This window comes from Centruroides vittatus, unplaced genomic scaffold (assembly GCF_030686945.1).
Source record: "Centruroides vittatus isolate TY-2023 unplaced genomic scaffold, ASM3068694v2 contig_459, whole genome shotgun sequence".
Lineage (NCBI taxonomy): Eukaryota > Metazoa > Arthropoda > Arachnida > Scorpiones > Buthidae > Centruroides > Centruroides vittatus.
The window spans coordinates 3,063,452-3,080,466 of NW_027122255.1; the positions used below are offsets into that span (position 1 = coordinate 3,063,452).

The following is a 17,015-nucleotide window of genomic DNA, read 5'->3' on the forward strand; positions in this document are numbered from 1 at the left end:
ATGATATGTTTTGTGCCAGATGATTTCCCTTGACATGCCACAGATTTGCCACCCCTGGGCTAGAACATTCATCAGACATGAATACTATTGAGCATTATAAGGTCACTTTAGGACACTGTGTTTGGAACACTACTCCATGTCTAGAATCCTTCAGGGACTGAGATTTGCCCTTTTATAGAAGTGACAGCTAATTCCACAAGATTTAATTAACATACACATTAGAATCATGAACAGATGTTGCAAGTGCTTTGTTGGCTTGAGCAGTCAAACACTGTACTGATTGGTCTGCACAACAACAATGGAGAACTCTTATTTTTCCTTTTCTGTTTCAATTTTAATATTTTTTTAATGATTTTACTATGCAAATCTACAACATGTAAATTATGTAATGTGTTTCTATTAAAGTTCTGTCAATTTTCATCACATATCTTGCTGTACATTGTGAGTAATCTGCTGTTTTCTTTATCATCCTTTAATTTTACATACCAGTGTATTTGAAGAATGTTTGATCTAAAACGTCTTATTATAAATAAGCATAAATTGGATATATAAATTTTGATGAATAAACAATATCTTTACATAATAGAACTATTTCTTCAGAGTTTTATTACTCTATTACTTTATTAATAAGTCTAAATTTCATGAAAAATATTTGTTTTTAATTAATTAATTCAGAATAAAATAATAATTAGACTTTACTTTCCATTTATTTCAATTAGCTGTGAATAAATTTGGCTATTGTATTTCTATGTAATAGCTAATAAATCTTTGACTAAATTCTTTATAAAATTTAATTATTTATTTTAATATATTTTGAGCTTTTTATTCCTTAACTTTAATAATATCTTTATAAATCAATTAAAATTCTAATAAATATTCGTATTCTTAAGCTGCAGCTTTGAAGTTACCCACTAGAAGTGATGTTCATGTGCAATGCATGTCTCCCCTTGCTTTGCCAGTGGCTGCTTTACGTGGTGTAGCCATACAAAGGGGTCGTGCACGGGGAGCACTTGCCACAGCATTTGCTAGACATGCTTCACCATTATCGGCAGCAGCTGCTGCAACTGCCCTTCATGGTTATACTCCGTAAGTTACTAAAATTTATCTGTTTTAAGATTGAAAATTTAATAAATAATTTTAAGTACCATAATTTCTTGCTTATGTCCTGTGGTTATCTATTTTAAAGTCAGTTTTAATGCAGATATAGGTTATACAATAAAATTATGGCTAATTTTAGTATATACATAATTCATAAGATTTATTATTCATTCATCTTTCTTTCAGTTTAGAAACACAGTTGTTTATAATGTTAAAATCTTATTTATTTATTATGTACACAAAACTCCTGATTATCTATGCATGGTCAAAATATTAGAATTATTGTAAAATGCTAAAGTATCATAAGCAAGATTCAGTTTTAATTCCTCTCTCAACTGTCAGTTCTAAAGGATAGAAGTGAGGTGTCATTAGCTTTGGAATATTATATTGCAATAAGCAAAGTTAGCAGATCTATATAAAATCAAAAAACTGGATGGTTTCTGTCACAGTATGCCAAAAACAGCCACTAGGGGCACCCCTAGCTATTATTTAAATTAACAATATATTATTATATCCAATATAAATTATTTTATATTTTTACAGTATAATTTACTATATTTTTATTTGAAATAGGAATATATTATTGATATGAATTTATTATTTATACCACGGAATGACATCTCTGCTGCTACTGAAAAATGGTCAGACTGTGTCAGCATATCGAGCACCAGCAAAGCATAGCAGCAAAGCAAGGAATTGCCAGAGTCTGTGCGCATGCCCCGATGCCTTTTTTTTTTTTTTTTTAACTCTTTCCACCCTGTGGGCACTAAGAGGGCCTCTTTTAGTAGGCCCATTATGGGTTCAGCCAGGCCCACAATGGGGCGACCGGGTGGTGAGGGACGGGGCCTGACATATCCGAACGGACCATCCCCCGAAAAATTCCTGGGGATTATTCGACCCGTTCGGATTCGATCCCAGGTCCCCCAGAGCGGTAGGCTGCCTCCTTGACCGCTCGGCCGTCTGCCCCGATGCCTACATCAGGCCTTTTAACTGGCTATAATATAATATAATATAAAGATTAGAAGTACGAAATAATCTAATAATCTTAACCTTTGTTGTTATGTTTTGCCTGGGCAACGCCAGGTTCATCTGCTAGTCTACTATATAAAGCTGAAAAAAATGAGCAGTCTCTTTCTTTCTTTCTGTCACAGTCTGCCAAAAACAGCTGCTACGGGCCCTTAGCTATTATTTAAATTAATTTAAATTAACAATATAAATTATTTTATATTTTTATGGTATAATAATCAGTATACTATTATTTTTATTTGTAAAAGTAATACTGTGATAATTACATGTACCAATAAGAAAACGAGTCCAATCTATATGATTCTTACCCAGAAAAAAATTTCAAGCATACCTTACTCAAATGAGAGTCATCAAAATTAGAAATCCTAATAAGCCAATTCCTTAACCTAAAAATCATAAGTTTTTAGGAGTCAAAGCACATTCCATCATAAATAACCTGGTGTACAACACGATAAACAAAATAAAGTTTTAATAAATTCAATCTGTATACCATCACCATTAACTAAATGAAAATCCCATATTTCTGAGGTGTATAACAAAGAGGGCAAAACCACAGTTTTCAATAGACATAAATGATCATTCAAATTATGTAATCTGGTAGATTTTCCTAATTGAATAATTTTATTTATCAATAATCTAGCATGAATTTTCTTATTGATATAATGCATCTGAAATAGACCATTAGTTGAAAAAGTAACACCCAAATATTTGTACAGTAAAACCTCATTTAGCATTTAGGATGCATCTTAGACAACAAAGTGCTAAATGAAACAGCATTAAATGAGGTCATTTTAACCCATAGTAAATAGCGAAAGGGAACATGCGACCAAAAATAAACAAATTATACTTTAATTTTAAATTATTTTTATATTAATTTGCATAATAATATATGTTACATAACACACACAAGTATAAAGTACATTTTTGTGATGAAGGTCCTGGCTCTTCTGAAATTCCTGATTTTTTGCAATGAATGCCTCTTGTGTCATTTGTTGCTTTCTTTTTTTTTTCATTAAGCAAATGTTAGTAGCAGGAGATTGCATCCAAAAGGCCTCAATTTGCTTTTACACTCCTTTCAAAATCTGGATCATTCACTACAGTTTGATCAATGATTTAGGTTATTGTTACCACACTTTTACTAAGGAAATTTGTAATAAGTTCTTTGGGTTCTTTGTTTTTTAGAATCACCATTTACCAATTCTACATGAATTTCTTGTTCTGCCAATTCTTGAAGGTCATCATTGGTAAGGCTCTCACCAGAAACCTGCAGTAATTCCTCAATATCCTGCTCATCTACATCTCCTAGTCCTGCTGTATCTATTACAGGCATGGGCAAATGCGGCTCTTTTTGAGTTACATGCGGCTCTTGCTGAAAGTGCTATACTTCCCAGCCTTACCATACTATCCGTCACAAAAGTACAGAACTATGGCTCCCATGCATTTTGCAAAACCTACATTTTGGCTCCCACTGAACTCTTGCTTGCTCACCTCTGATCTATTAGGTTGACAATTTGGTCAACAATAGGCTCTTCTCATTGAGAATCCTTGGATACCTCCAGCCATATCTTTTTCCACACTCCGTTCATGCATTTATTCTTGCCAAGTGAAGTCGATATTGCATGTGGCATCCAAGATGTTATATTTTTTCCAAAATTACACCAAACAAACATAGATTTAAGGAAAGTACAGTGCTACAATGAATTCCCACCTTTTGCTGATTGGTTCATGTTCAGGAATAATCTTATTATATACGAATCAATGAAATGCAGCAATAATTTGAATAAGTGTAAATTTTGAACTTTTTTTAGGCTTTGAGCTGACCACATTATATTGAATCAGTGTTAATCAAGGAAGTGCTAAACGAGGTCTTACTGTAATTGGAAACAACTTGAATTGAAGAACTCTTAACCTCCATTTATCTGCCTTCGTATTCTTACCACCTCTATGAAAAGCAGCCACTTTAGACTTATTCAAATTCAATTTCAAACCATTTTCATCTAAATATGTTGTCAACGTGTTAATCAGTTGATGAACACAACCACAGAGTCAGATAAAATTACAGTATCATCTGCATAAGCAAGTATTTTAATTTGAACACTTCCTATTTCTACACCATCACCTGAAGAGTTAATAATATCAAAAAGATTGTTCAAAAAAAGTGCTAAACAAGATTGGGCTTAAGATATAACCCTGCGTAACACCAATCTTAGAAAACATTGGTGATCAGACACCTCCATCTCTTACCATAAGCAAAGAGTTTTCATACAAAGCAGTGAGTAAAGACACTTATAACTGAAACCATAACGTAACATTTTTAACTACAACAAATTCCTACAAACCCTATCAAACACAGAAGATAAATAGACAAAAAAGACATACATCTTTCTATATTTCCTTAAAAAAGTTTTTTGAACAACCATGTATAAAACAAAAATGTTATCTAATGTTAAATAACTAGCCCGAAATTCAACCTGATTTTCATGCAATATCTCTTTAGCATCTAACCATCGAATCAATCTTCTGTACATAATAGTACAAAACAATTTAGAAACATAAGATGATAACCAAATCCCTACTCAAACACTGTACAATAAGCTGTGTGGTGTTAACTCATTTTTCAGGGGGAGAGTCAACTTATCAGAATTCTAAAAAGTGTGAAACAGAAAAAGTATGTTGATTTATCCAGTGGTGATGAATTAAACAATGTCAAGTAAACCGAGTTTTTTAATGTTAATAACATTATTGCCTATGTAAGTCGGCCGGGACCACAAAAAATTGACTACATAACTGACGAGTGCCGAGTTATCCGAGTGTCGACTTATGCGGAGTCAACTGTAGTATAATTTTTGTTAACTTTTGGAATCTAACCCCATGTTTTGCATTAGTCCTTTGTTTTGTATAGCATGTGTTCATATAACACAGCTCATTTTTGGAAACATAACTATTGTGTTATATGATGGATACCTGTACATAGTTTAACTTAATGTTGAATTCTTATACCATACTGGAGTAAAATATATCAATAGGATAGAAATTTCAAATGATTCCTTTTATGCTAATTTTATGTTTCATTTATGTAAATAAAATAAATGATGAATAAATAAATATAATAAATAATAATCTATTTTGTTTTGTTTTTTTAGTGTATATCAAGATCCTTTTTTAGCATATGCAGGTGCAGAAAGATATCAATTACCAGTAAGTATTTGTTTTAAATAACTCCATTTAATTAATTAAAGCCAAACAATCTGCCAACTTATCAGGCTATTTATATATTTTTTAAAAATAAAACATGATTAAAGAACATTTAAGCAAATTGCATGACTCTGTAAGAAGAATAATGTAAAGCTAGAATTACTGAAGGAGTTCAGGATTTATTTTAAACTTTTTTGGGACTATGCATTTCAACATCATGTTACAGAATTGGAACAATAACATCAAAGAGTCAAAGAGTTAACTTAGGTGTTCAAAACCTTTGAGTATTTGGAAATTTTGAACAACTCATTTTATTTTAGTCATTTGCTGGTATTTATTCTTTATTATTTTATTTGTTCCTGTTTTATCTTTTATTTTTGACAAGATTATGTCTTGTTTATAAAATCATACTGCCTGCTGTGTTACCAGCTTAGAGGTATGAAGGAGTACATGTCAGGAGTTGAAATTTGGCCCAGAGTATTAGGTGCCCAAATCATGCGCACATAAAAAAACCAGACTTGTAGGTAATCAGGGGACCAAGAACCAATTCAAAATAAAATACAAAATGGTGACACTCTCTACAAACAGGCAGTAGTGCAAGATTTGCGCATGCATTGCTGGTTGGGAAGTTGGAAATACGAATATTGTGAAATTGAATTTTGACAACAACGTGTATTGGGAAGTTTGAAAAGCAAATGTTGCTAAATCGAATCTTTGAAAAAACCCATTTATCTGTCCCGTGTTATTCCCCACGTATTTCTGGTCACCATGTGCTAACCTTGACCGATTGACCGGAGATATCTCATTTCATCATCAGAACATTTTTGAAACTAGATGGCACATCATTATAATTTTATATTAAAACTAACTTCCAAAATATAATTTGTTTTCTTTCTACATTTATTAATATATATATTGTTTGTACAAAATAATAAAATAATTTCGGACGATACAATAGCCACAATTATTTTTTTCAAAAACGGGAAATTTTTGTTAGGCATCGGTAAAAATTCAACCCGGAGCGACATACAACGGAGAGAAATTTTGAAATTGGATAGGTTAATTTCACCAAAAATGTGCCGTGGCGGAGGCCATTGAAGTTTCAAAGATTACGCTTAAAACCAGCGTTACCAAAGAAGATTGAAGAATGAGAACGAGACCCACCATGAGCATCAAAGTGATCCCGCTTAGCATGAGTCTCCAAGACATAGTCTTGTCCCAAATATGGCTTTGCCATTTTAGTTGTTTTAATTTTGTAGTTTGTTTTACAGTCTGTTATGTATTGAAACATTTAAATGGGCTGTTTGAAATTTTCAGATAATCCAATGGAATGCTTCTTTGACATATTTTGTTCCATTTCTGTAGGATCTGATGATGGGATGTGAAGTGTTGATAAAATGTTTAATCTGAAATAAATCTTAGACTACTCTTTCAGTGATTCTAGCATTACACTATTCTTCATAATTAAAAAATTAATGTGATAAGTGAGGATAAGACAACTGAGTAACTGGATTACATTAAAGAAAAGTATTTACCAAACACTGAAACTCCAGTTTGTGTCCATAAAGTTAGTGCAAAATAAATGTTTTCAAGTGCCTTAAGCAACCATCATCAGATTACAGAGCAAAACATTTAATGCAAAACATGCCAATGAAAATGTAAATGTTTTCATTGGCATTTCAAAATTCTACATAAGAAATTAAACAGTGATATATATCTATCAAATCAGAAAATAAGATCATAAAAAATATTTAAAGTTCATATCACATTAAAAAATAACAAAAAAACATGCCAATGAAAACATTTTCATTGGCATGTTTTTCATTAAATTTACATTTTCAAATTGGAGTTTTGGTGATTGGTAGATGTTATTTTTTAATGTGATATGAACTTTAAATATTTTTTATAAACTTATTTTCTGATTTGATAGATTTATCACTGTTTAATTTCTTATGTAGAATTTTTAAATTTTATTTTGAAATTAAATTTTTATCAATTATGAAGCTTTTTATAATATAATTTATGATTATGATAGTTATTTAAAAAATTTTTTACAAGCTTAATTTAGGCTGAAGTAATTAGGTTGAACTATATTCAATAAATTCAGTTATTTAAGTTAAATAATCAAAATATTGTAAAAACATTAATATATACAGATAATATTTTAATAATTAATCATTTTTAATGTTTTAATATAAGTTTGATTTATATTTTTAGGCTACGTATGCAGCAAGTGCAGCATATACTGCAGCAGCTGCAAGAAGTTATGCAGCGGCAGCTGCAGCAGCTCAACCAGTATCATATGCAGCAGTAGCAGGGTAAAAATTATTATTATTTAAAATAAGTTTCATGATTATTATGTTAATTCTAATTAGGATATTAATGTTACTGAATTGAAAATGATAGCTAAAAAATATCAGGATACTGAAGACAGAACTATATTATCTAGCTATAGCATTCAATTTTTTTAATAATCCAAAATTTATTAACTTAATTACACGATGTCCAAGTAAAATGAAAACATATTTTAGTTTAAAATTGAAATTTCTCAATATATCAATACATTTATTAAGAAAATTTACAAAATTAGGGGAATGTAGTTTTCTCCACATGAAATAAAAACTCAAAAAAAATTTTCTGTATTTTTCCACAGTTTAATAATTTCAATTGAACAATACATTGTCTAAGCAACAATATCTTGTTTTCAACATGCATTATGTTGTTCACTTGCACATAATTTATGCATTTCAAATTTTTACAAAATATCATTTGTTATGGAAGAAATATATGCAATAACAACAGAAAACAGACTCAAATATGAAAGTCAATATTTTTTATTTTAAGACATTTTCAAACCAGAGTTCATTATCAGCTTGTGTCAGAGTAACAATATGATATTCAAACAAAAACATCTGAGATGTAAAAAAATTGTAGCAAGTAAAAGATTTTGACGATTTAGATGACAGTCAAACTATTACAGATGACAGAAAGCAATAACAACAGAAAACAGACTCAATTACAGATGACAGACAGTAATCTGTAATTGTCAGTCAAACAGAAAGACAATTTAGATGACAGTTTTTTCTTAGCAGTTTTTCTTTCATAAAGTTAAATTTGGCACTTTAAAGCAAAATATAAGAAACTATAATAAAAATCTTGTGGGCACTGCTTCAGGCACAAAACTTATCTTTACAAAAGAAAAACTTCTAAGAGAAAAAAATTTTGACCCTTATCTAAATTGTCATCATGTTTTACTTGGTGTAACTTTTTTACAATTCAACTATTTTGAATTGTAAAAAATCATTTGTATTTTGGTCAATGATTGTGTTATTACATGAAGACCTGAGATGATGACATACAGTTGGTTGATGTTTTGGTTGGTGGCCATTACTGAATGCTTTCAATACAGCATTAGTAAAATCATTATAAAAAGTTTTAATTGGTGTAAATTTAAACTATTGTTATTCTGGATAATGTTTTGAATGAAAATCATTCATTTCAATACAGTTTTATCCTTATAAACATGAAATTAAGCAATAAAAGTAAAATTGCTATCTGGGGAATCTCCGTGAACTTTAGCCTAATGACCCAGTATTTTGCAAGCTTCTCACTGATAATAAGTGAGGCTTAGGTTTAAAATTTGAATTTTCTAGACACAGTAATATTTTCTATAGGAGTATATGCAGTGCCAGATGATGAAGAATATACAGCTTTTTTGGCAAATTTTGCACTTTTGAATTGCTTATATTTTGGCAATCCCTTTATAGAAAATCCTGAAATTTTACACACTATCTAAGAAACCAATTATCTTTGAAACAAAATATTCAGAGTACTTTAGGCATTTGGAGTTGGATAAATAACTCTCAAAAATCAGCAACTCTGATTTCTTTATATATAGTCAGTTAATGACTTCTTACTTGGTATGGAGTCACTTTCTTGACTATCAATGAAAACAGCTTCAATTCAAATAAATTAAATTTAAATATTATTTTTAAAATATTCTAAATCTACAACTTAGATTAGTGATGGCCAACTTTGGACTCAAGCTCTGCAACAGAATTTTTGATATGATAAGAGCTGCACTTGCCACATCAAATTCTATGACTCACTATATACATAACTCCTCACTTTCTACCTTTACAAAAGTTACCAAACTAAGCTCTTCCCTATAACAGCATGTTATAAGAAAACATTAAACTGAGAAATTAAAGTAAAAAAGTCACTAATGATGATAAAATACAGTCAAACCTGAGGTTACAAACTTCTGTTTGGGAACAATTCAATTTACAAACAAAATTTTGAATGCCATATTTGCTCTAGTTGCCGTACAATAACTTGGTTTCCAAACAAGCTACTTGGCAAAAACTGTCCACAGATGGTGAATTCTCTAGTAAAAATACGTTAGGTGGATACTAGTCCTATCTTCACTGCTTGCCATGTCCAATCACCAGGAACAACTATTTCCATTGCAGAGACAAAGCATCGGGCCGATTTTACCGTCATAGGACGAAGCAAAGAATCCGAACAGTTGCATCGGTGGTTCAATGGTAGAATACTCACCTTCCACGCGAGTGATCCAGTTTCGATTCCCGTCCGATGCAATCGGAGCCTTTCTTTAGAGGCTATGCCTCTGCACAAATATGTAAAACAGTTTAAAATGTCCGCAGGTGACAATCCCAACACAATTAAAAATATAATATTTCTTTGTAAAAAAGGTTGGCAGAATTACAATTTAATAAAAAGTAAAAATACGTTAGATGGATACTAGTCCTATCTTCACTGCTTGCCATGTCCAATCACCAGGAACAACTATTTCCATTGCAGAGATAACCTTTCTTTAGAGGCTATGCCTCTGCACAAATATGTAAAACAGTATCCATCTAACGTATTTTTACTTTTTATTAAATTGTAATTCTGCCAGCCCTTTTTACAAAGAAATAATATACTTCCTGTGTTAAAAAAAGTCAACAGCCTGACCAATTAATGACAGGATTATCGATTCAGTAGTTAGTGGCACCTCACGCCACCATACGAATCATTGATGACATTGCTATTTAAATTACATTTCAATGCACATGTAGGAAAGATACTATTTCCATTTTTCTGTATACAACATGGTTGAATTAAATCAAGTTAATTAATAAAAACTACATTAATTGACATTCACATAATACAAATGGTATTCAAGAATTCATATTTAAATAATCTTAAGTTAAATTAAATGACAAAAATTTATTAACATTATAATAATATTTAATATTTATTAATACTAGATATCTAGTTAATTAAACTAAAACTAATAATTAAATTTAAAAATAATAATTAAAATTGGCCTTTACACCAAAAATAAAATTAAATTAAAATTGAAATAAAATCAATTAAAAAACAATATTTTGGAAAGTGTTGAAACATAAAGTACTTTTCAACAAGTACTTTATATTTCATCTTGGCAGTATATAGATGAAGTAATACTATATATAATATAAATATTGCCTTTATAGGCCTTTTATGCATGAAATACAGCTAACAAAATAAAAAAATAAAAAACAGGTTATGTTTTGGGAGTCAAGAACAGATTAATCCATTTTACATTGTTTGGGAAAATTTGTTTCAGTTTGAGAACAAATCTGTTTCCAAACAACTTTTAGTAACAAATTAAGTTTGTAAACTGAAGTTTGACTATACTTATTGCTGCTAATAAAAACACTGGGTGCTCTTGAGAACTAACCAGTTCTTGTAACTAGTTAGTCCCAAGTTTTGTAACTGGTGCAAGACTTTTGAGCAGCACTATATTTAATACAATTATTGAAAAAAAAAATGTTCTGAAATAAGTCATTATTGTCTGTTTTGTGGAGTGGCAGGGGCAGACTTATCAGGCCTAAGTCAATGATGGCTACTTGTGGCCATCATTGACTTAGAGATTTTTAATGTCCTTGTGGTGGCTGTGGTGAGATACAGGAATGACCTTTGACCCATTCCGTACATACCTAATCCCATACTTTTCTTAAACTTCTCTTCTCATATTTTCTACATCCATCATTTTTGTGTATATAATGTACTCCTAGTTTCATCTGTTGCAAAATTCTAAGATCAAAATTTGAAATCAGTTTTTTAATTTTTATAGAATTTTTTTGCAGCAAAATGTTTTCCATTATTTTTTGTTTCTTTATAGAAGTTATTACTATTATTATTAAATAATTTATTTTTTAGTTCTTTAAAAATATAAATACAAATAAGCAAATAATCAAAAGTATCACAGTTATTGTGGGTTAAAGCAATTTATCTGGAGTGCTAATTTGCATATTTACAGAGATGGCATATAAATGAAATTAAAATCTAAAATTCTGTTACACACATCATAAATCTTTGTAAGATGGTAGAAAACAATCCATAAAATGGAAATAAACCATTACCCATTCAAAAATGAACATAACTTTTTCAAATGAACAATTATAAAAAATGGTAAAAAAAAATTGATTTTTGTATTTTTTTACATTAAATTCAATTATAAACACTCAAATCTACATCAACAAATTCTTATTTATTATACATCAGATTAAATGGAGAAGTGCGATCTTTAACATAGATTAATAATAAAATTATTATTTTTCAAATGTGCAATTATAATAAAAGGCAACAAAGGTCAGTCAGTCCACAGAAACAAGACACCTAAAAATTCCAGTTACAGACATGTTAAATTTAAAATATTTTGCATTATATTATATTATTTCTGAATTTGTATGTATTTAGGAAACTAATGCTAATTTACATGATGAAAGGTTGAAGCAATTATCTTTTTCTAATTATAATCTCTCTTCCAAAATTTCTTTCATCATTTATTTTCAATATTTAATGAAGACAGATATTTCAGGAATAAAAGGAAACTAGACCAAAGCTTAACACTAAAAATAAATTGTTGTACAGAGTATAACTGTAGAATTTGAAAAATAAAACCTTTACTACTCAGCCAGAATTGTCCAGATTTTCGAGATTAAATAAATGATTCTTTGAATATTATTTTCTAGTGTTATATTTTGAAAATTTAAATTATAGGTCTCCATCGTTATATTACAGTTATGGACGTGAATATACAGATCCGTACCTGGGTCACAGTATAGGTCCAGTAGCTGGATATGGGGTAAGTTTTTCTAAATTCATATTTTCTGAATTATATTTTTTTAAATTTTAATTATTTCATATTAAAATAAAATATAAACTATAAAATTATTTTAAAAAATTTTAAGTATTATATAAATAAATAACTAAAAGTTTCAAAATATTGTTAACTCTTTCAATGTGGTGTTTTTTAATGTTAAAAGGAAATGCACCAATTATTCATATTTAAATATTTTATTATATGCAAATAAACTAATATGGTGTATGATAAAATACTGCAATATTTAAAAAATTGAAATAAATTTAATGGTATATCAATAAAAATCAAAACTTGATTATTTTGTTTTTGTTTCTTTATGCTAAATGAAACAATTAAAATTTGATAAGTTAATAAAAATTCATTGTATTATTTGCCATTGTTGAACAGATCAACAAATTCAAATAGAATAAGTTCAAATATTATTCTAATAATGTATATTTAAGAAATGTTTTGTATATGTTAAATACTCTCTTCAAATTTTCACTACAAAAGTTTAAAAAAATGCTAATATATTTTAAATGTTTAAATTAAAAATATGGGACACAGTTGTTTGTATTTACCTACAACTGTTTTCCATGCCTGAAATATTTTAGTGATCAAACAATAAGACTAGATTAACTACAGTTGAGAATCACACCTAAATTTAAACTTTCCAGCAAATAAAAGTAAAAAATTTCAACTACTAATTACTAGCTTCTGGAAATAATAAGTGTCCAGAATCCCACAGACAGTATCTTAGATGGAAAGCTCTGTTTGCTATTGAGGAACACAAACATCAGCCAGAAAGTAATACATTTTGGCACTACATCGAATGAAGTAGAAATTGGCTCAGATCACAGAACATCACTTTGGTCAAGGCTGATAAAAGCAAGGTGGTCGTGGGCATGAAAAGGTCTAACTACATTGATATATTGCAACACTACATAGTTGACACACAGTGTCAGTTCTCGGATGCCTCTTATATAACAAAACTACAAAGTCATGTCAGTAGGTTCACATGCACTGGCCTTGCAACCACACTTGGCCTACAGCACACTATGGTCAACTTCTCTGACACCCCACGCCTGTTCACCTTTGCTAAAATGCACAAACTGAGTCAACAATTACATCCAGTGATTGATAAAGCCAGATTCCCAATGTTCGTATTGGAACAACGGATACATCACCTGTTAAAGCACCACCTTCATTTGTATACATACACGGTCTCAGATTCAGGTGCACTTCTCTCCAAACTTGCTGCTATTAATTTAAATAGAGACGAATACCTTACCATGTTCAATTTTGTTTCCATGTTTCCATCTATATGGTTGGAACCTTGCTTTGCACATTTGAGAGATTTCTTTCTAAGTTTTACTCTTGATGCTCAGTCATACCACTCTCAGATATTAAAGCTTACTCACTTGTTGTGCTATTTATCCTGTTTTTATTTTAATGGACACACATACATCCGAAAACAAGGAGTACCATGGGTATCCCCATTTCAGAGGATCTCTGTGAATTGGTCTTACACAGTTGGAGGAGAGGTCATTAAAAAACATCAAGCATAATATCCTTCTTTACACCTGATATGTTGATGACATTTTAATAGTATGAAGAAGACGTTCAGATATTGGGGAAGTGTTAAAGGTGTTTAATAATAACAGCTATGGGTTAACGCTAAAGTTGGATCAGGAAAGCTATAATATTGTTAATTTCTTGGACATCAAGATTCAGGTTGCTGATAACAAGTTCAACACTGCAATTTACTTCAAAGCTACTTACGCCTTCCTATTCATACCTGCCAATTCAGCGGACCCATGATCATATAAGGCATCTGCATTCCACACACTAGTAGCACTAGTGTTTTGGAGAGTCCAGAATGGATTAATAGCATTTCAATGCGGAAAATTGATTTGACATAGGAGTAATTTGAGTTAAAAAGTTCTGTCACGGAACAAATTAAACTCATAAGTCAAGGCACCACTGTATTAAGAATAAACTAATGAATTTGATCTGAAAATAACATGGTAACATGGTTGAAATTAGACTTAAGTTGATTAAAATTTAGATTTTGATTATAAGTTTTAGGCCAGGGATGGCGAACCTATGGCACGCATGCCCAAAGTGGCACATAAGAGAAATCATCTGGCACATATTGTATCATATGATTTCTGTCTTTTTCAATCATCCTTTCTGTTTATCACCTGATCATCTTTTTTTTCAATCAGATTTTTTACATTTATTCAAATTAAAGTGTATTCGTTTAATTTCTTTAAATATATATATATATATATTTTTTTTTTTTGTAACTCTTTCTTCCCTGTGGGCACTAAGAGGGTCTCATATTATTCAAAGTCTAAGACATTGGCACATATTAACATCTTTAAAGCTAAGTATGCTTACAATATGGCACACGGACTCAAAAAGGTTCGCCATCCCTGTTTTAAGCTATAAAAAATCATATCTTAATATTTTTTAAAATTTAAAATTTTTTTATATAAAGCTGCTAAAGTTTGTACTATATAATATTTCAAGAATATATATTACTAACTGTACAAGCTAAATATATAAACTTTTAATTATATATTTGTCAACATGGACATTAATCATTAGCATGACAATTATACTGGTGTTAAGCATTTACACAAGAAGGAGGAAATGTTTTCAGAGAAAACAGACTTTTTTTATTAAGCTAATTGTCCTGTTAATGATTAATGTCCATGTTGACAAATATATAATAAATTGAATAAGTACAGTAAGGCAATAATAATATGAACTTTTAAATTTGAAAGAATATAAAATGGAATACAGTAGAGCATCGATTATCCAACCCCTGATTAACTAACTTATCAGTTAACCGACTGCGTTCTAGTTGGCAAATTCAAATGTCCGCTAGTGATTTGGCACTACAATATTTGGTTATATCTTGGCTACTTTAATATTATTTTTGTTAAATTTTTGTATGTTTTAGCTGGATACACTGGCTCGACCATGAAAGGGAGGCTAGTATTTAAACCAGGCCTAATACACTATACTAATAATGTATTTTTTCATACTTTTCGGTTATCTGACTTTTCAGTTATTCGACCAACCCCAGTCCCCAATTAAGTCGGATAATTGATGCTCTACTGTATTGAGATAATATAAAATTTTTATTATTAATAAGAAGACATTTTATGATCAAACAAATAATAATAAATAAATGAAGTTTTATTATATTTTTAAAACAAAAAATTGCTATATTTACATATTAATTAATAATTCTTATTTCTTTCATAAACCAAAAAACTTTTTGCTGCAATATTCTATGCTAACTTTCAATTGTATATAATTTCAGTGACTAAATTAACAATGCAAGTATTTGTAATATAATACGGTATGAATAAATTATATTACAAATAGTTGCATTGTTAATTTAGTCATTGCAATTCCAGGCAATTGAAATTTGGCATAGAATATTGCACCAAAAAGTTTTTTGGTGTATGAATCACAAAAGAAATAAGATAATTACTTATGCTTTGAATCTCAGTAGAATAATTAATTAATAATATTTATTTATTATTTTAGTTCTTTTTTTATTTAAGTTTTATTCTCTAAGTTACATTTTTAGAAGTTTTTAAAAGTGTAGCACATTTTTTGTTTATAAATATTGATGCTTTTGTTTCCAGCCTGATGGTCAGACAAATTTAGTCTGAAGAAATGTTTTATTTTATTAAATTTTCAGACTCCTAAAACTTTTATCTTTTGTATATGTGTTTTTTCATATTGTAGATGGAGCTGACTATGACAGAAGATTTTGTTTTATGTAGTGCAATCAAAAAGAAACAGAACTGTTAATGCTGTTTGGTGATAGCATAAAGTACAGTCTTTTTGTCATGAAAGATTATGCACTTGTTAGCTTTATCACTGTCAATATGCCTCTTGGCAGTCTGATAGTCAAGTGTCTAAATGCATAACACAAACATAACAGTCTTCCCCCACCTTACTTGCTAGATTTAGTCCCTTGTGACTTCTTTTTGTTCTCCAGAATGAAATTGAAGCTCAAGAGATGGCATTTTGATATGGTCAAGGAGATTCAGGCCAAATCACAATAGGTGCTTTGGCATTTATGAAACAATTATTTCCAAGGAATGTTTGAGGCTTGGCAGAAGGAAATTGCCATATAAATGCAGGGACTACTACTAAAATGAAGATGATGATAGCTAGATTTAAATTAGTATTAAAAGTATAGAAGTATTAAAATCTTTATAGATCAAATCTAGTTTCTTTTTGATTGCATCTCATATTTTCAATTAAAAAGTTACTGCAGTTATTTGCTATAAATCTTCTCAGCCATTTAATCTTAATTCAAATTCACAAACTACTGTATAATAATAATATTATAAGTTATGAAATTATTATATTTGTATAAAGATTTAAATTAAGTTTAGTTTTAATGTCTGAAAGGAATTTTTAGGTTGGATTCTCAGTTTTGTGTAAAAAAGTATCATTTTGCATACATATTAGAATATATTTTATTCTAATTGAAATGACCAATGTATTGGGATATATTCTAATAATG

At 29.8% G+C, this 17,015-nt stretch overlaps 1 protein-coding gene across 4 annotated transcripts in view; it reads left to right on the forward strand.

Annotated features, from left to right (window-relative positions):
- Positions 1–17,015, forward strand: part of LOC136977472 (RNA binding protein fox-1 homolog 1-like) — a 122,635-nt gene that overhangs the window by 101,846 nt on the left and 3,774 nt on the right. For 3 of the 4 annotated variants that reach the window (XM_067272970.1, XM_067272967.1, XM_067272969.1), the window contains 4 exons: positions 891–1,086; positions 5,268–5,322; positions 7,537–7,637; positions 12,373–12,457. In XM_067272970.1, coding sequence (XP_067129071.1) covers positions 891–1,086; positions 5,268–5,322; positions 7,537–7,637; positions 12,373–12,457 — 437 coding nt within the window. The remainder of the gene's footprint in view (positions 1–890; positions 1,087–5,267; positions 5,323–7,536; positions 7,638–12,372; positions 12,458–17,015) is intronic. The other variant, XM_067272968.1, reaches the window with a different exon arrangement.